The 25685-nt window shown below is 38.2% G+C and overlaps 1 protein-coding gene across 1 annotated transcript in view; it reads right to left on the bottom strand.

The window, feature by feature from the left end:
• LOC148420726 (teneurin-3-like) overlaps positions 1–13624 on the bottom strand; it is a 114682-nt gene extending 101058 nt beyond the window's left edge. The window contains exon 1 of the mRNA XM_088418626.1: positions 13487–13624. Within this exon, the coding sequence (XP_088274752.1) occupies positions 13487–13583 (97 nt within the window). The 5' untranslated portion in view covers positions 13584–13624. The remainder of the gene's footprint in view (positions 1–13486) is intronic.
• Between the last annotated feature and the right edge of the window lie 12061 nt (positions 13625–25685).

The raw sequence follows: 25685 nt of genomic DNA, 5'->3' as shown, positions 1-25685 counted from the left end.
GGCACTTTTTGTCAGCAGACTGACACGTCACATCATGCACACAGTCTGTAATATCGTCTTCTAAAAGTACTAAAAAGAGCGGAGCAGACATGCTCTCGAGCAACACTTTTACAGACATTGCGAACCGCTTTCAAGACTTGCAGGCCCAACTTCAAACCATTTCAGTCCAAATCAAGACTCAGGCAGGTGACCCGCTTTTCCACATGCAAAACTAACACGGACATGGACCTTTGCATTAGCAAGACAAACACGGACACAGAAGCACTCATTGGCGGCTATTATATTTCAAATAATAGCACGAATAATAGCACGTTTCAACGCATCAAATTCATTTTTGACCGACAGTCGAGGGCCCATTGAAGGGATTCATACAGTAATCATTAGAAATGCATGACAACATATGGAAAATGGCTATTTATAATGGGTGTCAATGGGGCCAACAATTGATTTAAATCACATTCCAAGGTATCATTTTCTGAGCACCAATGTGAAACAGACACTGGATCTTGGTGCCCTTTTGAATTTTGTCCTCCTTTGACATTCCGACAGAAATTTCAGCTCTGTAGGTTTTTTTTTCCAATGGTTTATCTTCGATGTAACACAAAAAAGTTGCAAACTCCAGAAAATGGCACCAAAACAATAAAAGGGTTAAACTTGACTTCATTATCACACTGCTTTTCTTATTTACTCAAAATGTAGCAGCGTATGTGTGATACTGACCTAGTGTATCATTTAAAATGTGTTCCAGTAATCCATAATAAAGGTGTGATGACACCATTTGTGCTTCTAATGATCTGGCCTGCTGTTCTGCCTGTCCAATTTACACAGACATTGAATTGGAGCTGTTCTCATTGTGTTCCCCCATTCCTCCTATAGACGGTTTATATCCAACAGCGAGGCAGCAACAGCGGCACTCTACCCGAGGCCTGAAACGGCTGAAAAACCACCGATTGACAAGCTGTCCTTCAGTACATACAATGTATGAATGGATGCTGATATTAACATATTTTACTTTGCAGAATGAGTCAAAGAAATATTGAGACCACATTTTGATGAGTCATAGACAAGTCAGTCTTCCTTTTGAATTAATGATGAGAAAGGATAGTGCTACACTTTTACCTGAAGAGCTATCTCATGAACACATCATACTCTGCAGAGATGCACATATCCTACAGCACTTTAGAGAAAAGAGTTGGTAATATACTCTACACTGGTGCGCGCGCATACACAACAGTCCATTGCACACACTCCAAAATGCACGCAGATTTCAACGATAAAATATTGAAAAATACTGTACATTATTTTGAAAACGATACTTTTGCGGTGCATCTACATGTGTGTAAATCCTTAAGTGCTTATATTTTTAAAAAAATCCCTAACTCTAAATTAGCCAAACACACATTTCGAAGCAAGCCTCAACCTTTCTAACTTTAACCTTTTTCCAAGTATGAAACACAGATCTGCTGTTGGCAAACAGATCAGGGCTCCCTAGCGTGACTGTGACCCTTGTGAGGGTAGGATGGATGGATGGATGGATGGATGGATGGATGGATGGATGGATGGATGGATGGATGGATGGATGGATGGATGAACGGATGGATGGAACACAGATACATACATACAGTAAGACACGTTTCTCTGATATTGTCACCAGACAAACTCCCATCTCCTAGCAACAAGGCCTGCAAAAGTATGAGATGAGAGATGTCTGTAAAATATAGAAGTGTAACTCTATGCGTGCGTGTGTGTTTAGTGAGTACGTACATGTGTGTTTTGGAAGATGGGTCAAGACAAAGCCTGTCTAAAAGCTATTCACAATTTGGGTGAGTTATTACGCCTGAAGAGGCCATGGTGTATTTATAAAAACAAAGACAAGAACCAATATAAAGCGAATGTGTGTTTCAGTAAAAGATGTTCAACTATGGAATAATTATGAAAACAAATGAAAGAGTGTGAATCTTTTATGATGTTTAAAAAGATGTTAAAAAATGTAATATTACAAAGACATGACAAATGTAAACATTAATAATCATACAATAATGTCATGCTCATTCTCATTCCACCACTAACAGATATTTCTTTTATTTTCTATAATTAGTGGGTAACATGATTTTCCAATTTTATTATCATATATATATATATATATATATATATATATATATATATATATATATTTTTTTTTTTTTTTTTTCTTTTAATAGAAAACAAAGGGGTAGGACTAGATAGTTGTGAATATAACTGTACTAAAGGTCATTAATCTACATTAATTTTTTCTTTGAGTTGTGTATATTTTGAGGAAATTTGTCTTCAATGTTTAAAAAACAATACTGAAATGATAAATAGTTTCAACAGGTTAGTCAGGTTTCTGCAAATCTTGATCTCCAGAAATGTCTTAACGTGCTGTCACATACTAACAACAAATGCAGCCTGCAAACTAGGATGAGAAATGTAGCACTGATAACGAAAGCGCACGTACAGTGGTGCGGGGTTTCATGTGTCGGTGGATCGTTTTGTTCCTAAAGCTAAGAAATGATCGCTCGTGAACGTGTACACTCCCATGAAACAGACTGTGCACGAAGCGGCGGTACCATCCAGCAGGTCACTTACTGGTTGGCTGGCCACACTGTCTGCCCCACCAGTCAGTCTTTCACACAACCTGTCACCTTAATCCGCAAATGCATCTCGTATGATCTGCAAATGCCTGCAGGGGGGTGCTGTGGTGGCGCTGGGTTGGAGGGGGGTGAGACAGTGACTAAAACAACAATGGATTCGCTTTCATTCCACATTTTGATCTCGGAAAAAAATAGTTCCATTTTCCCATGTCCTGCTTATTGCAAATGATGACTTTCAGTATACTTTCGGAGACAATGCAAATAAATGGTTATTAGATGTGACAGCAGTTGCCACTCAATGGCAATAAAGTTTGTTTAAATTTGTGCGCGGTTGAAAGTTGTACACTCAATTTCAAATATAGCATAGAAGAATGTAAATGCCACTAACTTGCCCTTTTCTAGTAATACTATAATTTACACATGCACCGATAGTAAGATTGAGCACAACATTTTAGGAAATATGTCAGATTTAATAGATGGTTGAGCATAGTGAACACACAAATGATTACAGGAAGTAAGCTAATTTTGTTGTACAAAAATGTACATAAGTCACTCATAAAACTGAATTACAAAAGCTATTAATTTCACTACAAAATGTAATATCAACAGCGGCGAGAGGCGGCGCCAAAAAACAAATTGAGCCAAACAGCACAAATGAATGAACGGTCAAACTAAATCAGTTCCGAAACATTATTTCGGGACCGGCCCACGCGGCTCGGTACCAGTTGATACACAGACCGGTACGTGGCCATGGACGGGTGGTTGGGACCATCTTTTAATCGACTTAACTGCTGCCTATTTACGTTGCTTCTTCCATCAAACTGTGATTAAAGTGTTACATTTAATACAATGTGCAAGCATAAAAGGTAGGCACTGTATACGTGTATCTTCATCTGGGTTCAATTACAATGCGTTGTTCCATTCAAAATGTAAGAAATAACGACTTTTCAAAATGCTTATTCTCTTGTTTATTATTTTTAATTGTACATGGCAGTGGAATGCAACCACTTTCTGTGCTTGCCTCTATTGCCTCTCAAATAGTGTGAAAATCCTAATCCACTAAAACAATCCAGACAAGGAAAAAAATAAAAGGCCGATATAAATCGATTTGACAGACATACGAAATTTATCTTGTCACGCGCATGAGACTTTTTTTGTTGACAGTGCATAATTATAGGTGTTGTTAGTTGTTTTGTAATACTTCAACTCAAAATACAAATACAAACAAGTCTTTTTTTATTCTTTCCCACTAAAGCTGTTTATCAACTACTTTGATATGAGGAATGAAAGCTTTGAAAAGCAAGGATTCCAATTCACAGGAAGAATATATGTCATCTTAATATTTATTTTTCGAAGGCATCTTATCATTTTTAACAGGCCCCTCGAACCTTGATCATTTGCACATGTTCACGTCTCCGGCGCTGTCTCTGCCTTCCTCTTTTTAAGATCTTCTCTTAAAAGCATGCGTCCTCTCACAGTGACAATTTAATTCCTTTAATCCATGACATACCTCTTCTTTTGACTTTGTTATTCACATACATGTTTTTGGGGAGTGCCTCAAAATCTATGTTTCTCATTGAAAAGGTAAGTGTTGGGAATGGAGAGGGAGAGCCTGACATACACCCACCCATGGCAATGGAATGCAAATCTGGGTCTGGAAGTCATTAAGCAAGCAGAAAAGCCCATCTCCTCTCCCACTGTATGATCAGCGGAGCACAGTCCACCCTTACCCTCATTTCACCACATACATCAGTGCGCCTTTCAAAACAGCTAAAGACAGATCTGCAGTAGATGTTCCCAAAACCTCTATTCACTTTCTTTCTTATTTAATCCACGTTTCCATAGCATGCTGATGGACAGCATATTTAGACGTGAGTTCCGGTATTAGTTCATGCATTTATTTAATTTGGATAGTGTTATCGGTTTATTGCCAACGATCTGTTTTTCATAAGGGTTATCAATTTATCGCATGAATATGTTTTTCGTAATATCGAATGTGAAGTTAATAAAATGAATGAAATGATAACGCAGAAGCAAGTCGTGTGGAATTGTGTGTGTTTAACATCAGTCGTTATAATGAAGAGAATACAAACGGTGACTGACTTTACAGAGAATAGAATAAAATAGAATAGACAACGAAAATGGCATGTATGACATGCAGTCAATAACTCTAACTACACCAGAATATTGGGAATACAGTAAAACTCTACTTCGAATCTTGCATGTGCAAAAATACACCCCGATGTGAAATAAAGAGTCCATGGATTGAAGCCTTTCCCTCTTTCTTACGTCCTCATACAAGGAAACAAAACCTGTTGCATAATATGAAATGTTTTTTTCTGGATTTGCGTTGCACTGAAATTCACTATGGCGAAAACGAGCCTGCAGCAAAAGTCTAGTTTGTTTTATACTTGATGTGCCGGCGCGCGTTTTGCACCACTTTATACTCTTAGCGGCTTTCCCCCCGCAGTCAGACGATATTTTCCCATGCTCTGGGTGGACTCTACAGCATAAAAACATCAATACTCTATAACAGAGGGAGAGAATCCTAGTAAATTCAAACGATCTAAATTCTTCCAAGCGTTTTAAAACAGACTCCTCATTTCTCCCCAGCGTGGTGCTCGCCAGGAATTGTTTAGACTATTTAGATTACGGTATCCTTTTCAGACGAATCATAAAGGCTTTTTTTTACCGGCGAGCTTCCATAAGCAATAGTAAGTCCATCATGTTGTAAATCATAAAGAAACTACGGAAGACAAGCGTTGTGGAAAATCTGTTCCGCGCCGACAACGAGCGGAGTGGCGTGGTAGCCGAAATAACGTCATTTGACACCTTTGCAAGCTCACACATCAAGCTTAAACCAAGTGTAACACTTGAAGATAGAACAAAAGTAAGAAAGATGAAAGATGGATGAAGTGAAAGACATTATGCGAGAATTGATGTACAGTGATCCCTCGCTCTATCTTTCACGGCTTTGCGGATTTTTTACAGTGTGGATATTTTTTACAGTGCATTGTGCTTTAAATCCTGATTGGCTCAGGGGCTTTACTGTTGTCTCGAAATAAAATATTGACACTGTACTGTATTGGTTTTTCACTTAATTTTCACTCAATTTATTACAAAAGGCAAGAGGATCCAAAAGCTTGCTTTCGTCTCTCCTGTGTCTCTCCTGTAACCGCCTGTGTGCGCACACTTTAAGAACGTGCTCGTAAGCACATTGATTGACACCTTGGTCTCTGGGAGCCGATCACGTGACTCGTAGGCGTGCCGAGAGCAAACGCACACACCCGGTCTGTGTGCCTACATAGAGAGCAATGGAGAAATGCACAGCTTTGGAAATCGGACTTTTACCTGGATTTCTTTTGTCATAATTTGAAATTTCAAGTGTATTGTTATCATAGTATAAGAGGCTTCACTTTAATTCGATGTCCGGGCATATCCGTTTATAAAACACTTCTGGCTCAGAAAAACAAAGAGCGCCAACAACGACCCATGACAATGTTCTTCTCTCGGAGAAAGACTCCTGCGCCTTCAGTAGAAACAGACACTAAAGCGGAGCGGCACAGCTTGGACTGTGAAATATGTGAGTGACAATGTTTCCAACCTTGTATTACTATATTCAACTGATTGTTTTAAATACATTTGGAGCTTTGAAATAGATTGTATATTGCATTGTAAAATAATAAAAAAAATTAAGCTTACTACTTCACGGATTTCATTTGTGCGTGCTATTTTTGGAACGTCACCCCCGATAAATGAGGGATCACTGTAACTGTGAAAATGAATGCTTATTTCAATTCTTTCTTTCTTTCTTTCTTTCTTTCTTTCTTTCTTTCTTTCTTTCTTTCTTTCTTTTGTTAAAGGTTGGATGGTTTCGCTTTTAACTTCAATCAGATTGTAGATTGTGCAACACGTTTTTTTATGTTTATGTCTGAGACATAGATTTGCTATAGTGATATAGTGACAAGTCCCCTGTTGAGAAAAATTTCTGGCTTCAAATATGAGTTTTCTGTAGAGGAGTTATACTGTATTGAGGTTTTAAAAGGCCATATAAAAATGTGGAAAAATATGAATATTATCATATTCATCCTTTTGAAAACCCAAAGATGACCCCTGGGGTTACCGTTTTCCTAACTCAAATATGTATGCCTCTTTTGAATAGAACATTATGCATCTGTTCTGTCGGCAATGATTCTGGGTCTATTTGGCACAGAACTACTACTTATACAGCGGCTGAAATAAGTATTAAACATGTCGCAACTACCAAGAACTCCTCTGTCAGAAATCTTGCGAGGAGCACATGATCAAGGCAAATTTACGGTGCTCTGCTTTGCTTTCACTAACAAATTATGGGCCCAACTATGTTCTGAGGAACATTCAGAAGCTCAAATAGGCCCCTGTACCAATGCCATTGTTATGCTTTGCAACAATAAGTTTACACTGGTCTTGAGACAGCTCCTTGCCGTTACTCATGTGTAACGTGTGTTTATGCACGCCTTGGCAATGAGACCTTATTGGGGGCCGGAGGTGTCAAAGTTCTAGAAAATATAGACTCAGGTTTTGAAGGCCGGTATACTGCACATTTTCAATGCTTCCCTCCAAACACAACTAGTTCAAATAATTACGATCATTTTCAAGCTCCTGCTGAGCTGGTGGATGAGCTAATCATTTGAATCATGTGATCTAGGGAGAGGAACCTAGAAAATACAGTCTACTGCCCTCGAGGAAGAAAAATTGCAAGAAAGAGAGCGACGTAAACCTGCGGTTCAGGAAAAGGTTATAAATGAATAAAAGAGTATATGCGATACAGTAAAGCCGCAATACCAGAATCTCAATGTAAAATATAAAAAACGATCTGATCCATCAGTGGTCAGACAGGCAGAAGGGTCGGAGAGATGGAGAGAGGATGAGAACTGAGAGCAAGTGGAAGAAAGTTCGAAAGATAGGCAGAGCAAAGTTACTTTTGTAAATTGCAAATGAGTATTTTTCATAAAAAGAACCTTAATGTGGTGAAAGAACTGCCCTAACAATAGGTCTGATATTAGCCATGCGGTAATAGCTTAAATAGTGTTTAACAGTGTTTAATTTTGCATGCAAATCTTTAAAAAGTTGTTTTCTTTAAATGATGAGTCCTCAAAGATTTTAATCTACTGAAAAAAAAAAGAAAAATAAGAATTGGAGCAATCCCCTCCCATGCCTGGACTAAAGCATCGCAAGCTCCTGGACAGTCTGTTGTGCAATGGGGCATTGGTGGATGGAGTGAGACATGATGTCCCAGATGAGCTCAATCCAACTCAGGTCTGGATAATGGGCACGTCGGTCCATCGCTTCAATGCCTCCCATCAATGCCTTCCAGGAACATCTGACACACTGCAAGGTGTCACCAACCTTTTTGAAACCGAAAGCTACTTCTTTGGTACTGAGTAATACCAACGACGACCAGTTTATGGGAAAACACAGATTATGTTATTGATTTCTCACAATAATTAAGAAAAATCTGGAGTAAATGTTTGAATCGAGTGTAATATGTAATGTGGATGTCATATGTGCATAATCGTTAGTAAAACTGACAAAATCACATTGTTTGATGACTTGTAAACTATTTGCGGAACAGGTCTGCGGACTTTTCATGTGATCCTCAGGGGCTACCTAGTGCCCGCGGGCAACACGTTGGTGACCCCTGGTGACCCCCCTGCTAGTCACTAGCATCATCCTGCATTAAGAGGAACCCAAAGCCAACTGTGCAAGCACATGGTCTCACAAGGGATCCGAGTAGCTCATTTTGGTACCAAATGTCCAGTAAATTTACCCCAGGCAAGCAAATGGAGGGCTGTGCAACCCTTCAAAAAATGCCACCCCTACACCATGACTGACCCGCTGCCAAACCAGTCATGCCGAAGGATGTTCTCAAGACTCTGTCATGTCTGTCACATGTACTCAATGTGAGCCTGCTCTCATCCGTGAAGCGCACAGGGTGCCAGTGGCAAATTTGCCCATCCTGGTGTGTTGACTGGCAAATGCCAAAGGTCCTTCACGGTGTTGGGTTGTGACCACAACCCACCTTTGGACAACAGTAGGGCTGGGCACCAAGATTCTGGAATCGAGAGGAACCAAGACTATAATTCCGGTTGTTCCAAAAATCATGTACCGTAATTCCCCAAATACAAGACACAGGTTTTTTTTCCCAAAAAATTATGGCCAAAAGTATGGGTGCGTCCTATAAACAGTCACTTTAAAATATTAAGATTGATTCGTTGATCGGTGTTTTGACGCAGAGATGTGCATTTTTATATTGGCCGTATTCTTACTTACAATAACTACCATAACGGGACGAGCTATAGGGCGGATGTCAGTTGGCTGTTATCAGACAAGTGCCTGTTGCAAGCTAAAAGCAGCTCGCGTTACAGCATTCTCTTCAACAAGAAGCAAGCACACTGAACCACCAGCCGAGTCCATCCTCGTTCACGGACAGGACTATTACTAACATGGAGAGGAGCATGTAAAAGTTATGATGTCTCCAGCTGATTCAATGTAGAGCAGGGGTCCCCAACCACCTCCTGACCGGTATCGGTCCATGGATCAACTTATACCGAGCCGCGTGAACCGCACCCAAAATAATGTTTTGGAACTGATTTAGTTAAACAGTTCCTTTATTTGGGCTTGATATTTGTTTTTTGGTCCTGCCTCTGGCCGCTGTCGATATTACATATTGAGAACATACATAGTGAGAAGGATGATGTGGTTTTGAGAGCAGCCAGAACCCCTCCCCCAGTCCGCAATATAAATCCCAAGTGTTGACTGGTCTGTGGTGATAAAAAAGTTGGGGAGCACTGATGTAGAGAGGCAAGGTATGGACCCTGTGTGCACAGGTTACAGAATACGGAAAGCTATTCCATTTGACTTGTTTATTAATTGCGGTCTTTTGGCATATACACAATCATAAACTTGGTGGAACATGGGTGCTGAACAATTTCGGTCAGCTAAAATACAGTGCGAGCCTGCTGAACTTAAATAACGGTTAACTTAACCCACAACAAATACATAACTTACAGATATGAACTCTAGAATATATGAAGCGTTAACAAAAGATGATATTTTTTCTGTTTTGCTATAGTTTTTACATTGTTGCCAAAGTGTTGGTGCATCTACAGTATACACTGTATCATAGAAAATACCATAATTTGACCCCAAAATTAAGGGTGTGTCCTATACACAAGTGTGTCTTACAGCTGGGGTATTACGGTATATGTCAAAATGTCGGTATTAAATTTCAAATCGTCGTTAGCTGAATGAAGAAGATCATGTGCACATATCACATAGCCGCCACTCTGCCGTATATACAGTGTTGGGAGTAAAGACAAGAAAAATATCATCGTTGGGTGCACTTTGTGCGAAACAGCTAATAAGCTCTCCAATTTGCGAAACAGGACCAGTAATTTGACAAACTATTTAAAGCGGGGCCACAGTAACGTGAAGTTAGCGAATAGAAGACACTTCGACATCAAGAGGTTAGAAGATTCGTTGGGAGATATGCTTCCGCTTTCTACAGTAGATTCACCAGTACAGTGGGCCCCCGGGTTACGAACTTAATCCGTTCAGCGGCTACGCTCGTGTCTCGAATTGCTCGTATAGCGGGCAATCCAAACCCATGTTAATTCGTGAATGCGTGCATCGCGCGCAGAAGCCTTAGGTAAAAACGACACACTGTATACATATATTAAAATTGAGTGACATAATCTGCTGTACACTTGCATTTTATGATAAATACATTGGATAAATAGCTTTTACCTTTGAAACGACGAGACTTGAGCTGGGTGTAAGCATAGGGGGCAGAGTCCAACGCTCAAAGTTAACACGGCGATAGATATGCTATTGGTCTTACAGTGTTACAGTAACTCTTTCAGTCAGGGTGCAAATCACGCAGATACTAAAACATCATCCTCTTATTTCTTTCTTTACCGCTGCTAGTAATTTTAGAAGCTATGTCTAACAGATAAAGTTTGCAAAGTCTTCACAACATTCCGTTTTTCACTAATTTTCTCTGCTTCCTTCCATCCTGTCCCTTCAAGCTAGATAAAGGCGTTCGGCCAATAGCATATCGGCATTTCTGTGATTGACATGTGACGCCGGCCAATAGCATCTCCGTGAGTGAGACCGGGTGACCTTAATCGACCAATAGCATATTCGCATCTCCGTGACTGACTGATAATTATTCGCACTTTTTTTTTTAAACGGTTGGAATGTATTGACAATTAATTTAAAAAAAAACACACATTTAAACCAATGACAATTCTTTGTCCTGCAATCGGCACATTTAATTTCATGTCAGCTGTTTTTCCCTTTAGCTGTACAAACACTACACTTAAATGGTAATATATTTAGACACCGTGAGTGAGACAGTCAGTGTGACGTTGTAAGACCAATAGCGTTCACGTTACTGCCACAAGTATCCACTGATGATTGATGATGTCGCTACTGTTGATTTTATTGACGCAATTAAACGAGAACATTTCTACATACTCAATGGCCGGCATGTCAAATTGCTCGTAAGGCGAGAGGTTTGTTCGTAAGCGGAGGACAAAAATCTCCCTGATCCACGCTCGTAAGGCGAATTGTTCGTAAATCAGGGTGCTCGTAAGCCGGGGGCCGACTGTATTTGGAAACCTTGTCAGCAAGATCCCTGTTGCAACTAGCAATAATGACAAGGTAAGCTAATGCAAATTTTCACTGTACATTTGCAATTATTAAGTCTATAAACAGTTCTGATCAATAAGTATCAAGATGATACACAATAACAATGATGTAGGCTCGCTGGAACCATCTATTTTTTAAACATACGTCTCTAACCGAGTCAACTGATCTTGAATTTGAATATTAACATTGAAACTGTAAAATGCACTGTTTTTGCCTACAACATAAACAATGCATCACTATGCTTTGAAGCTAAGTTAGAAAGGGATTAAAATACAAAAAAACAGAGTTTGAATTTTGTCTTTAAAGTTTTACAATACAATGCAGATCAAGTGATTTGTTCTACCAATATACGTGAAATCAGCAGGTGGAATTTGTGTCTCGTCTCATCCATAAAAAGCACACACCGTTATATTTGATTCAAGGCTCAAACTAGTTGAATAGTTAGAGGAGCACATTTTATAACAAGGCGAAACAGCCTTAACTATTACCTACTGTAAGTATTAACAAGAAAGACGTGGTAATGTTGCAGCTAAGCCAAGCGCTCCAGAAGGGATTAAAAGAGTGACAATCTAATATAATAATAATATAATAACCCAATATAAGTTTAACAGCCTTCTGTGAGTGTGCATATGCATATCGACTTGCTCTGTTGTCAACCACCCTTTAAAGTGTGACCAAACTTTTGGGGGTTTATGCAGCGAGAAGCCATGCTGTGCTACTAACTGTGTTACACACTTAACACACATGTTGTTAACACGCACGTCGAGATATCGAAAAGACAATTCTTAGTGATGCGAAACGATACCAAGGAACTGAAACATCAGGAGCCGGTTCTCAACAAGATGCCCATCCCTACTGCAATGGCTGGTTATGTGCACCATTCAGTTGGTGTATTCGAACGAGGAGGAGCCGCATAATGTCCATATACCCCTTCGAGCGGCACACCTTGTGAATTTAAGAAATATAAATTGCTGAGAAAATAAACACGAAAAACAATTGATAGTTATTGTTTAAAAACCCTTGCTTCAGGTCCCTGCTATTAACTTGCAAAAAAATGCTCCACAAAAAAAAAAAAAAAAAAAAAAATATATATATATATATATATATATATATATATATATATATATATATATATATATATATATATATATATATACACACACACACACACATGTATATGTATGTATATATACATATATATGAACACATATACACACTCACACACACACACACACACACAAACTAGAAAAGCCAATAAAATACATCTTGGTCACTTTGACACCACTTTGACATCTGCAAGCAGTTTGTCCAGAATTATCTCTGTGCTGTCTACGATGGTTGGTACCCAAATATGATTTACATTATCCATTGACATTTTGACTGTTGCTCAAATAAAATAACCACATAATCGAAAGCATATCTTGAAGATTGAATTTATTCCAAACGCATCAAATGTGTTATATATGCAATTATGTATTTGATTAATATGTTGTATTATTTTTATTAGTATTACTATTGTTAGTATGACATTAAGTAATTAGGAGCTTTGCTGAAAGTTAATTTAACTGGCCTCGGGTTCATTTGTACTGACTTTTGACTGAGCAAATAAAAATGTTGATCAATATACTGTAAGATGAGATGGTGCGAGGCTGTTTGACATGGGGTCAACTGCAGGCTTTGCTGCATCTTTGCTCATTTATCAGCTGTAACCTGTTGCGTGAAAGCAGTAACTAAAACCTGTATCAGAGCCAAAAACAAATCGCGAAAGGATGGAGACTGTTTTTTTAAATGCGAATGTTTCAAAAGAATAAAATGATAATAAAAAAAATAGATAATGAAATGCTGTATGTTTGTGTAGAAGATTTTATGGCAGAAGATTACATATGCAAATCTTTTCTGCGAAAAAAAAACATTTTACTTCTCAGCCTGTATTTTGTGAAGCTCAATAACCAAATTCGAACGAGTCGACCTAACTGTTTTATAAGACAAGCACAGGCGAATACACTCACTCACACTTACTGTAACCACATATATAAATGTTTCGCTTTATTAGTGAGTTGAATTTCGGTGAAGTCACACAGCAAGAGACAATTTACGAGACCGTCGCCCCCGTGCACGCGGAACGACACGCTCGCCTTGCGTGTTGCTACTTATTGCACAGATTGAAGAAACTGCTTTACCTTGTATGGTGAATACTCCAGTTTCGGGGTTCGAGCTCTTCAAAACACATAGGATCCTTTCAGAAACGCATGACCATGAGCCGCCAGGAAAAAACATGCAGTCTCTTATTTTGTCTTTCTGTCAAGACAGAAACAAATGTAAAGCCTGCGTGGATTTTTGTTCAGGATCTCCTTGTCTTTGTGTCTTCGGTGTGTCCAGATCTCACTTCTTGCCAGAGATGGCTATTGAAAAATCAGCCCACAAAAAGAGAGAGAGAGGGAGAACATTTCGGAATGATGACGTCGTTCCTCTCGGCTTTGTCGTCTTTTATCAGTTTGCAGAAAAAATCTCAGCACGCGCTTCATTTTTACTCATGGCCGCCGCAACCTTTCGTAGAGATTAGAATGGTGTGTGCGCGTGTGTGTTTGCGTTTTGCCTCGCCTGCTCCTACTAGTCCAGCTGTGTGTGTGCACGCGCACCCGCTGCGCTCCCTCACTCACTCCCTAGTTGCCTTGGTAAATAGTGGAGCTCTCCTGCTCTGGGGGTGGAGCCAAAGCCACAGACGCGAGCTGACGAGGTACAGTGATTGGCTGCCGAACCACTGGGTCGGAGTTTGCTTTTTGCATTTCGAGGCAACGAGTGGGAGATTTAACTCCTCCATTCTTTGCTCCCTCTCCTCCGTTTTTTCCACACACCAACTCTCGTACGCACTTGTACACACACTTTGTGGGATACGCTTTGCATTTGCTTTGCGAGTGTGTGGGTGTGTTTGTGGGAGTGATATCCAAGAATGCACGTAAGTAATTTATCACGTGCATTAGCAAGTCTATCCTCCGCAGATTTTTCTGTATCAGGGTTCGTGCACGCCCGCGTTCATGGTTAGAGCAGCAGTGTCAATCTAATTTCAGCGCAGAAGCAGTTATATGTAGATATTTGCGGAGTGTGTGTGTGTGTGTGGGGGGGGGGGGGGGGTATATTTCTGTGAAGTAAATTTAAAAAAGTAAAATAACATCCTTTTTGGCTCCATGTGTAACCAAATTTAACATTTGTTCTTAAATTGTATGAAATGCAAAAAAAAAATCCCTTGAGCTTTTTTCTACTCGCTTATAAAAAGAACATATAAGATTAACTAAAAATAAATAAATGATTGAATTGAAATGCAAGTACTGTATGCTGTAGTAGTCAAAAGCTGTGGCTGTACAACCTCGTGACAAAGAATTGAACAGGCTAATGTCGCTACTGTCTCATTGTAGACACTGTGCGGCACCCACCTAATGACGTACACTCAAATGGGGGTACGGGTACTTGAAGGAACTCCAGGGGGACTCGAGATTTCCAACAAACATGACAAAATCATTTTAAAATAATTATTTAATTAATTAAATATGTCAGGAAAATATACGTTCACAAAACAAATTATATGGACAGTTGGTTATTCAATTTCATTTAAAAAAAAAACCAAACAGATTCTCCCCCCTTACTAGCATGGCTCCACTTGTCATGTGCCACCTCTTGTTACCTATCAAGGTAATGATTTAATTTTTTGGAACAGATCTCTACAATGATCCCAAAGGAGTACACTTTAAGTTGAACGTTTTTCTGTGGACAAATATTTATTTATAATTATTTCTTTTTGAGAGAGAGTTCACACTTTATATATAAAGCAAAATGCTGCACACTGATTAAGGGTTACTTGGCTGAAACCATATTTCAATTTTTCATTTATTTAAGCTTGAGAACAACTGTCATACATGACAAAGAAAGATTGATTTCCATGTATGTGTAGCATGTGTTGCTTTCTTCCTTAACGTGAGCAACACTGCCACCCGATGGTCCCAGTTTATCACCACAGTGGTATTAAGCACTAGTCAAGGGTGTCAGATACCCTTTTTATAAAAAAAAAAAAATAAACCTTGTGACGAGAATTCTGGTCAATGGCTCACAACCTAAGAAATAAGTATCATGTCAATTGTGTGTCGGATTATAATCTTAGTTTGCTAACGTTATTCTCGCCTCCTTTACCTCTTGTTCCGAGCCTCGGTTCCTTGGTGAGTCCCGTATTTTTCGCACTATAAGGCGCACCTAAAAGCCTTTAAAAAATGTTTTTAAAGCTGACGGTGTGCTTTATAATCCAATGCGCCTTATATAAGGATCATATCATGCGCTGACTGCATAAACCGCTGACTTTTCTGATGATTGAGTAGCCATTCCCTTGAGCGCAGCTCCATCTAGTGGATACATAACAGAATGCAAATGCAGCCCCAGCCACCACTGTAGCTTTGATTCCATGCGCACCTAAAAGCCTTCAATTTGTGTCATGAAAACACCACCTCATTGAAATTACTTCTGGAAAAAGAAAAAAATCTGTTGTTTATTCATATTTGGAGTGAACAGAGCTGTGATAAAGCTTATATTCTATTAATAAAGTTTGAAAGACTTATCTGATCATTGAGTTGACATTGCTTTGAGCGGCTCCATGCAGTGGATACATAACAGAATGCAAATGTGCGCCTTAAACAGTGTACGATTTTTTTTTTTTTTTTGATTGGCCATTCATTGAAGGTGGGCCTTAGAGTGCGGAAAATATGGTATTTTCTTTTCTTTTTCTTAGTTTACGCTTCTGATGGCATCCCTCTGCTGGCTCTGCTCCCCGGGATTGTTGATTCCCCAGCAGTGGTTCACATTGGTGTTTCCAATGTAGATTTTTGCTTGTTCCTTTTTTGCACGTAGACTCTAGTTGTGAATTCCGTTTTTCTATCCGTCGTCCATTTTCTATAGCCGCTTATCCTCACAAGGATTGCAGACTTGCTGGTGTCTATCCCAGCTTACTTGGGGCAGTAGGTGGGCGACACCCTGAACTGCTTTCCAGCCAATTGCAGACAAGTAAAATGTTAAAATGCAGAGGTAACCTGCCCCCTGCCCAAAAACCATTCATTTTTATTTCAAGGAGACGAGGGGCTATTTACCCACATTAAATGCTGACTGCAGAGAGAAAGATATAGCCTTGGATTTAATTATTTTACATTCTGTGCACTCTGATTGTATGAGTGCGCTTGGGAACATGGTTTGGACTCAGTGGACAGCCTTTATTTTCTTTATCTCCATCGCAATCATTCCAACAAATTTTCAGGCTTTTCTTCCACCTTTCACTGGGTGTGTGCATGGTCAAATGGGAGATGCTTTGTGCATCTGTGTTTTATGTTCAGCAATTCCTGTCAGCAAACATCTCATGCTTGCCGCACCCCCACTCACTGAGAGTTCCTATCTGGCAACGCGAGCACCGATTTTAGTTTTCTACTAACATATTGCGGACATTTTGAAGGACATTTAGGCTGGTCCTCACTTGTTCAGACCTGTGTGTGTGTGTGTGTGTGTGTGTGTGTGCGTGTGTGTGTGCGAGTATGCATGTGTTGAATTGGTACATGGGGTATTATTTATGTCTAATTATAATGACTGCAGGTTACTTAACGCAGGGCTTCTCAAACATTTTGAATATATATCATTTAAGATGTATTTGCGCTGTTAAATTTATAAAGTGGCTTTTTTATTCACCAATGTATTCAATTTAACAACAAATTTATTTGTTATTTTTCAGCTGGACTAAACTTTAGAAAATAAAAATTGCAAATTGCATGCCTCCTTTTAACAAACTGGGTCAATTTGCAGATACAAAAAGAGCATTTAAAAAAAAAAGCCGCTTTAGCTTTGCTGGCTTCATGGCCTCAGCAAGCAACTGAAGAAGCAAAATGCATTTACACAAATTATTATACTTTTTAAAATAAACTCATTCAATGCCAGGAACCTATTTTCATGTTTTTAATGAGTCCAGACAATCGATTCTTAAGTACATTAAGTGCTTTAATTTCCAGATAATTAAGTATTAAATTGATACTTAAGTATGTAGAATTGAATGTCTGGACTCTTTAAAAAAAAAACAAAAAAAAAACTGAAAATACGTCCCGGGCATTGAATGAGTTAAACTGGTTAAATTGAATGCTTTATTGAAGAGTCATTAATACTTACATGAATATTTACAATTTAATAAAATAACATGAAATAAACACAAATGTATGTTGTGTGTTTGTTTTTTTATGAATAACCCAAATTATTTCAGGGACCTACTTTGAGAACCACTGGCTTGTGTGCATTGTGCGACCTGTATACTGTCTTGCTCAAAGTTACATCAGTACTTTAGCAGCACTTGAGCGATAGCCCAGTCAAACCACTAACCATATGGCCTCCCTGCCACCTATCTATCTATTCAACCCGTTGTGTGTGCCTGTTGAGTGGGTTGGTGTGTTTGTCTCACCAAATGTTACACACACACACACATGCATATACACATTCACACCCACACACAGCTAAAGAGCCTTTTTGTCATCATCACATTGAGTGGAGGCACTAAAATGGCTGGCAAGGACAAGCAGGCAATGTGAGAACTTGTGAGTTTGTATTCAAACTAAAGATGAAAAATAATGTGAAAGTTGCCGTATGCTGAGGTCAGCCGCGATATCACTAGCTTCCCAACACCTCTGTGCCAGTGAATATGTGTGTATGTTTGTGAGAAGGGAGGAAAAAGTGATGGGTAGAAAAATTGAAACGCCTAGAAAGTAAATTGTTGAAAGATAAATTGCTCTAAATTTCAGGCTGGTGACAATGCAACAAATGGTGAAGCATTTGACTAATCACGCCACATAAAATCCAGCCTTTAACACACACACCCGTGCGTGCTTGTTCGGAGGGGTGGCAGTTACAATGAATTATCTCTTTCACCTCAAATCTCCACACGCCGAAAAGGGGATTAAAACAAAATAGAAAGGTCTCTTTGAGTTCTTACCCTCTTCTTGGGGATGCTCAGCTCATTACTTTTCTTCTTTTTCCTAATTCATCCCTTAGTTTAGTTAATCAGCCTGTTTTTCCACTTTCTCTTTTTTTGTGTGTTCTTGTTCTCTTTTGGCTTTCGATAAGAATGTGAACTTGCCCCATACTTGGACTTTAAGAGCTCTCATGTTCACACACATCTAAAATTATGTGCTGTCTTTTTTTTCTATGCAAGTTTAATCAACAGTCTCTCTCTAGTCTTAACACATACTCCAAAGCTGCTTGTGCTTTTCGAAATGGCCCATGCACTTCATCCACAAAAGGTCTAAAAAAAATCATGTTTGAAATTTTGGTGAATTCCCAGTAGGGCTGCACTATTAATAGAATTTTAATCGCGATCACGAGATTGGCTGTCTCGATTAATTAAGCTGACCCTCTGTGATATTAACATTTAAAAAGCCAGCTACAGTACATGTCAAATCAAGCACTTTGTCATCATACCATTAGGGGGCAATATTTCCCTCATGTTTGCATGAAAAAAGCCTCTGCTTACCCTAATATATTATTTACCAGTGTGAAAGGACGTTGAGTTTCTCACCTGATTCCTAATACATACAATGCTAGCTGTCGAATGAGACCCATGTCGAAAAATCGGATTGGCAAAAAACTGGAATCCATTTGGTTCGAAATCCCCAAAAATGACATTTTGACTGCTAATTGATTAAAATTTGCTTAAAAGTAAAAAGTGTGCTTGGTTCTAAGTGGGCTTCATTTATTTTCATTGGTTTGCACTCAGCAAGTGAGTTAGCTGTGTTGCCCTGTGTGACAGGTTTTGGCTCAATTTGTTTTAAATATGATTTACTTTATTTATTTTAGTTTATTATTATTTGTCAATGTCAAGCCTTGAAGCCTTGTTTATGAACTTATTGTTGAAAAATAGGCAATGAATAGACATGTTTGATCAAACATGATGAATAATCACGATTAATAAATGTGATTTCAATATTGACCAATTAAATATTGTTTTGCGCATAATCGTGGAGCCCTAATTCTTTACACACCCTGCGTACCCCCTTTTTTAAGAGGGGGCAGCACCACCCCGGTTTGCCAATCCACGGACACTGTCCCAGATATCCACCCGATGTTGTGGAGGTGTGTCAACCCGGACAGCCCGACAACACCCAGAGCCTTTAGGAACTCCGAGCGGATCTCATCCACCCCCGGGGCCTTGCCACCAAGGAGTGTTTTGACCACCTCGGTGACTTCAGCCCCACACACAGAAGAGCATTATAATAGATTTGGAATTGAGTTGTGTGGTTAAATGTTGCCCTCACAAAACGATTCCACAAAATGTTGTGTGTTTGACTGTGAAATCGAACAGGTTATCACTTTGAGCAGCAGAAGATGAGTAGGTGGTTTTTGAATGACACCTTTCCTGTAAGACACACATGCACACCCACTTGAGGGTATGCATGGATAACCTGATCTATTTTCATATCCATTAGTGTGATGAGCAGATGTATGCTTTCAACTAATCACATCATCTTAAAGGTGAGATTACAATAGTGACATTTTTGAATCATGCACTGCCGGCCCGGATAAAATGGATTTGTGATCAAATGGAATTGAAAATTTGCCAAATCAAATTTGCCATTGAAATTGTCAATGGCAGGGAAGGAATTAACTTTTTTACGAGTATTACCGTATTTTCCATACCATAAAAGCCTTCAATTTTGTCAAAACCTGACAGTGCGCCTTATATAGCACATAAACTGCGATTTTTCATTTTGGGGGGGGGGAAATAAAAAAAAATAACTTAATCGCCATGTAATAATTCAATTTTTACCTCTGCATTTCATCTGTTAATGTATTTTTTCACAACAAATTTTTTTTATAACACCTTCTTTGAAATTTTGATATGCTGTATATGCTCCGATTTTGAAGCAATTTATATGGAGACGGCGCAAAAATGGGACTTTTTGTCAAAGAGAGTGTGATTTTAAAATCCACGAAACCTATATGTTAAGGTTCTGATTAAAAAAATAAGTTTAATGTTTAATTGAATGATAGTTACATTCTCAACTTTTGATTGGTCTTGGTATTTTATGTCATGAAACGACTCTTCAGACCAAAAAGCGGTATTTTTTTTCCGTTTTTTCAGATAGTACTTTCCACAAATCATCTTTGTTCTTCATTTCTGATTAAAAAGTTTGACTGACTTATCTTGTTTTGCTAAAATTCCCTTTAGAACAGCGCTCTCTAGTGGATGCGTAAGGCAAGCTCAGCCACTACAGTAGCTTCTCTTCTATGTGTCTTATAATGCGGTGCGCCTCGTGTAACTGTTTTAAAATAGGCCATTCAATGAAGGTGCACCTTATAGTTTGGAAAATACTGTAGTAGAAATTGATCTTTGACCTTTATGGTTATAAGTGGTGGATAATACATTTTAATAACAGAAAAGGAGAGAAACTATTTTTTTTTGTGTCTGTGTGAAACAAAGGTGAAAAATTGAGTTTTCTCCATTTCTCTATCCATTCTTGCACCCTTCAGGTATTATCTCTTTCATATTGCACACTTAAGCTTTTTGTAATCCTCTTATACATGTTCAGCCTCTTTCTACGCTGTAACTCACTGTGGGCTTTGCCCCGGTGTGTGAGTGGATTCTCCAATATAGACGGTGCCAGTATCGCTGTGTATGCCGTCTCAATCTTCCATTCTGTCACCAAGATCCCCAACATACACATTCGCGTGTAAGCACGACCACACACACCCACACCCGCATGCATGCACACACACACTCGCATGCACACATCCCTCCCCCACACACACTGCCCCTATATATTAGCAACCATACTTTTCAACTCCCTCAGCAGTGTATTTAATTATCTTTGTAGGATGAGCACACTTGATATTCTTATGCCACAGTAATTGCTGATGAATGAAGTTACTACATAACTCCCTCGAGCTGGTGGTGAGTGATTAAGAGTTATTATTAGTCACAAGAAAACCAACTTCTGTAAAGTACTATCAAGAACATATAGATTTTCATTCTTGTGTTCAGATAAATGAGATATTACAACTAATACAACAAACCAGTGTAATAGTATGCAATACAAATAAGTTTGACTTGCGCTATAGATGACAGTTGAAATACACATTTAAAAAAGGAGGGACTCAGGATGCTGAGCTAAATTATAAAAACTATAAAAAAATACACTGATAAATATACAAAACAAGAACAAGGATATTATCACCCATTATTAGAGCAAAACAAGAAAAATATGCAGAAAATGAAGAATAAATTAAATTATATAGAAAATAGCAACTTCCAGAATATTTTTAAAAGACTAAAAATAAAAACTGGATTAAAAAATAAACATGTAGGTAGTAAATTGGCGAATTAATTTTTTGAGACAATAAAGAAACATAAACTGAAGAAATCTTCCTCCACTATCTTGCTCAGGGCTTCAAGTAATATTACAAATATTAAATGTTGTTTTAAACAATTTAAAGTCAATTGACTGCTTTAACATTGATATACAGTAATACTATTAAAAATGTTAGTACAACCATTCACATATATTTGTAACTTCTCCTTCAAAATTGGTGTTTTCCCATTAAAAGCAAAAACAGCTAAATTTATTCTGATTTATGAAAGTGGTGAGAAACATCTATTTACAAATTACAGACCAATGTTATTGCTGCCACACTTTGCAAAAATCTAAGATTTTTTTTTTCTCAAAGATTTGCTACATTTATAGAGTAGCATAATCTTTTAGCCCTTTTACTATCGATTCTTCTTTTTTTTTTCTCCAAAAAAATAAAACTTATTGCATATATTACTTTTATACTGCATATATAACTTTTATACTTTGCATATATTACTTTTATATGTAGATACTATATGGATACTTGGAATTTTTTTTTTTTTTTTTTAAATCCCACTTCTATAGGTTACAGGCCCTGTTTTTTTTTTTTTCCAATCGGTATTTTATAACAACAATAATAATATAAACGTGCCAGGGAAAATGATCACCAAACGCCTACAATACATAGTAATCAGTGTGATCTATAGTAACACGCTTATATAGTGCACATTATCAATATATTTCTGCAATACTAGCTGGTTCATTGAGCAGAAATTGTTCAATGCAAGCTACTTTGTTGACAATGGGCCCGGCACTGGCACTATAAGGTGTACCTTAACGCCTTAATTTTTTTAAAAAGCTGATGGTGTGCCTTATAATTCGGTGTGCCTTATACTGAATATGGATCAATATTGAGATTGGGATTCATAGATGGGGAATGAACTGATAAAGTAAGCTTTACCTGTTTCTTTTGCGTGTTTACAGTTGAACATGGTTGGTCATATTGACATTGAGTTATTATGCTATTGTGAGTTTAGAGTTATTATTTGAGTGATTATTGTTATTACTTTGAGTATTACTATATTGTGATTGCACTGGAGGAAAGGTTCCCTGATATAAATGTTGCACTACTGTACATGTCACGGAAACACTAATAAAATAAAACATAAGACAGTCGTTTATTCGTTTTGGGAGTGAATGGAGTTGTCAGAAAGCTGGTTTCTAATCTACTAATAAAGTTTGACTGCTTCTACTGTTGCCCCTTATTATGTATATGCCCCATATCTTAGATATGGAAAAAGTTTTCAAATATGTCATTAATTGAGGATTCGCCTTATAATCCGATAATACTTATCTCCTCTTACTGTATATTTATATATCAATGATATCTGCTGTGTCTGTTTATTTTTTTTAAAGTTGTTTTTGCTGACACAACTCTTTGGGAAAATGTCGAGCACCTTGAATTTTAAAGTTTATAATATTTGACACGAGAAAAACTAGACACCAAGTCAAAATTTCTATTGACAATAGAGATGGAAATGAAAAAATCTATTGGCTATGTAATTGACACAAAACCATACTGTGTCATGTTTCTGTTTGTTAGGTTTCCTGTTATACCTTTGGCGAGTCACCTGCCTAGCGCACCTTTTCCCTATTGTCATCAAGGGCTTTTTAAGGCTGGCCAGTGCAGGAGAGCGCTGCTGGGTTATTCCTTCGCCATGCTCTCGTCGCCAAGTGAATTCACCTGCGCTCCCGCTCTGTGTCCTTCTTCCTAGTGATTCTTTGCTTTGTACTTTTGATCTGGTTGTAATTTTGCTCATCTGATGTTTTCCGTTGTAACTTTGCTCAGTCGCTCTCCTGCAGACTCGGCTCCCTCGTTGCCTCCTTCCCAGTCGGACTGACCTGCCCAGACGTTCTCGTCTCTCTTTCATTTGGTACTTTGTGAGTTTTGTTTGTATATTCCCGTTTTTTTGGATACTTTTGTTTTCCACGTCTGGCAAGCGCCTTTTGTTCAAATAAACTCTTTTTGACTCAACTCCTTGTGTGTCTGGTCGGTGTCCTTATCCCATTCTGGCTCGGAGTTTATTCGTGACATGCTGAAATTCTCACATTGAAAAGGTATCCGCTTTAAAACCAAAGATCTTTGAGATAAATAATCAATATACACATTATATTGTTCATTATGATTATCATACTTGACCTGCTTTGTGGAGATATGATACATATATAACAAAAACCCAGTCCGTCTGTAAACAAAAAAAAAGACAGATTATGCAGAACCAACCTTTCCATTGTTTACTAACTACAATACTCCCAGATTCTTTGACTTAGTCAAATGTAAAACGACATAAATAATGTACAAAAGCATACCATAATCAACTTTGTAATATTTTTCAGGCGTTCCAAATCAGAGAGGGTTAGCGTAATAGTTTAAGGGGCACGCGTGGCTTAATATAATTGAAGTTAAGAACTAACATAAAGCAAATGTGTGTTAAAAGTGTTAATTTATGGAATAACTATAAAATAGAACTGAAAAGTTGTGAATCACTCACTGTGTTCAAAGAGATGTGAAACAGTGTTACAAATATATACAAATTAGCTACAGAAAATAAGGTATACACTGTATGCACAGGTCATTTTTTTAAATACGTTTATATGGCACACTCCTAACAAAATAATGTGTACATTTGTTGAAATGAGCATGTTTTGTTTTGTATTGTGTTTTTGTCTATAGATAAGCCACAGGTATATTAACATGATATGAGTAAAGTATTGAACACCTGGGTGTTATTACTTTTTCCTACACACTTTGAACATGTAAACTATACTGAACTGTGATGTCCACTGATGATTTTTTTGTTTTGTTTTTTCATTCATTGTGTTTTTTGCATCTTGTATTGTTACATATTTACATGATTTAAATGAATAATTGGCTAGTGTTAGAGTAAACATGACATAGGATATATGGAAATATACAACAAATGAAAAAGGAGCATTAGGGGGTGGGGTTACTATAAGAGAGGTAGCAATGTCCAAATGATGTAGTGGCTGTCAAAGCACTTGCTTCAGAGGCCAAATGATCCTGTAAGAACAGTAGCGCTATTGATCCAGCCATTACACCACACCACAAAATAATGATTATGCGAATGTGTGGCATGTGAGTGAGAGACCAAGAGAGCACTGTATACCAATACAGATTTACAGTGTGTCTTTACAAGGAGGAATAACACAATGAAATAAATGTTATGGTGTTGGTTTTGTCAGTCCTGGCATGATAGTTCATCAATACTCCCATTATCCGACCACATGAAATCTTATCTAAACTCCATTCGCTTGAGATTCAACATAAGTTCACACCTTAAGTACTTCACAATCCCTAACCAGTACACGAGGAAACGTCAAGAGAAAAATAGAACATAACATTATGTGATTTGTATTTCATGTACATGGAAAACTTTGGAAACTAGACCCAGCTTTCTGCATGATATTATAAAGGCTTTCATCTTCTAGTCAGATCACTGCTTGAATAAAACTGTGCATTGTTAGAGTTCTCACTTGCCAAGGGACATCTTATTATGTCAATACAAAACCATGCGAACGTTGCAATCAATAATTAAAGGGGTTAAACAATGGTTCAGTGGCTTACTTAATAGTACTCAGAGGTGGGCATTTACATTTTTTTGTCAATCCGTCATTTACAGTCCCATCGGTATGTGGACCCCTTTCCGTCGTGATCGGTCAGTCGTTTTTGGAAGTTTACCCAAACGTGTTGGTCCGTCGGCCCAATCACTTCTGTCGCCAATACCAACTTCTAGTGGATAAAATTGAAGAAAATGGACTAAAAGTTTTCATTTTATGTTGGCCACAAACATCAGTTATCTGAGCATGGAGCCCTCCACTCTTGTGCCTCTTCGGACGCTGCCTCCTAAGCACTCTCCTCGAGTCCATTGGCTCACTCGGTGTGTCGGGGCCTTCTTTGTGATGGAGGGGTCACAATGAGTTGTAAGTCCAATGGTAACTCGAACTTACA

The sequence above is a fragment of the Hippichthys cyanospilos genome, chromosome 7 (genome assembly GCF_059441005.1).
Source record: "Hippichthys cyanospilos isolate Australia breed blue-spotted pipefish chromosome 7, RoL_Hcya_1.0, whole genome shotgun sequence".
NCBI lineage: Eukaryota > Metazoa > Chordata > Actinopteri > Syngnathiformes > Syngnathidae > Hippichthys > Hippichthys cyanospilos.
The sequence above is the reverse complement of the archived record's forward strand: the minus strand, read 5'-3'. Positions and strand labels throughout refer to the sequence as shown.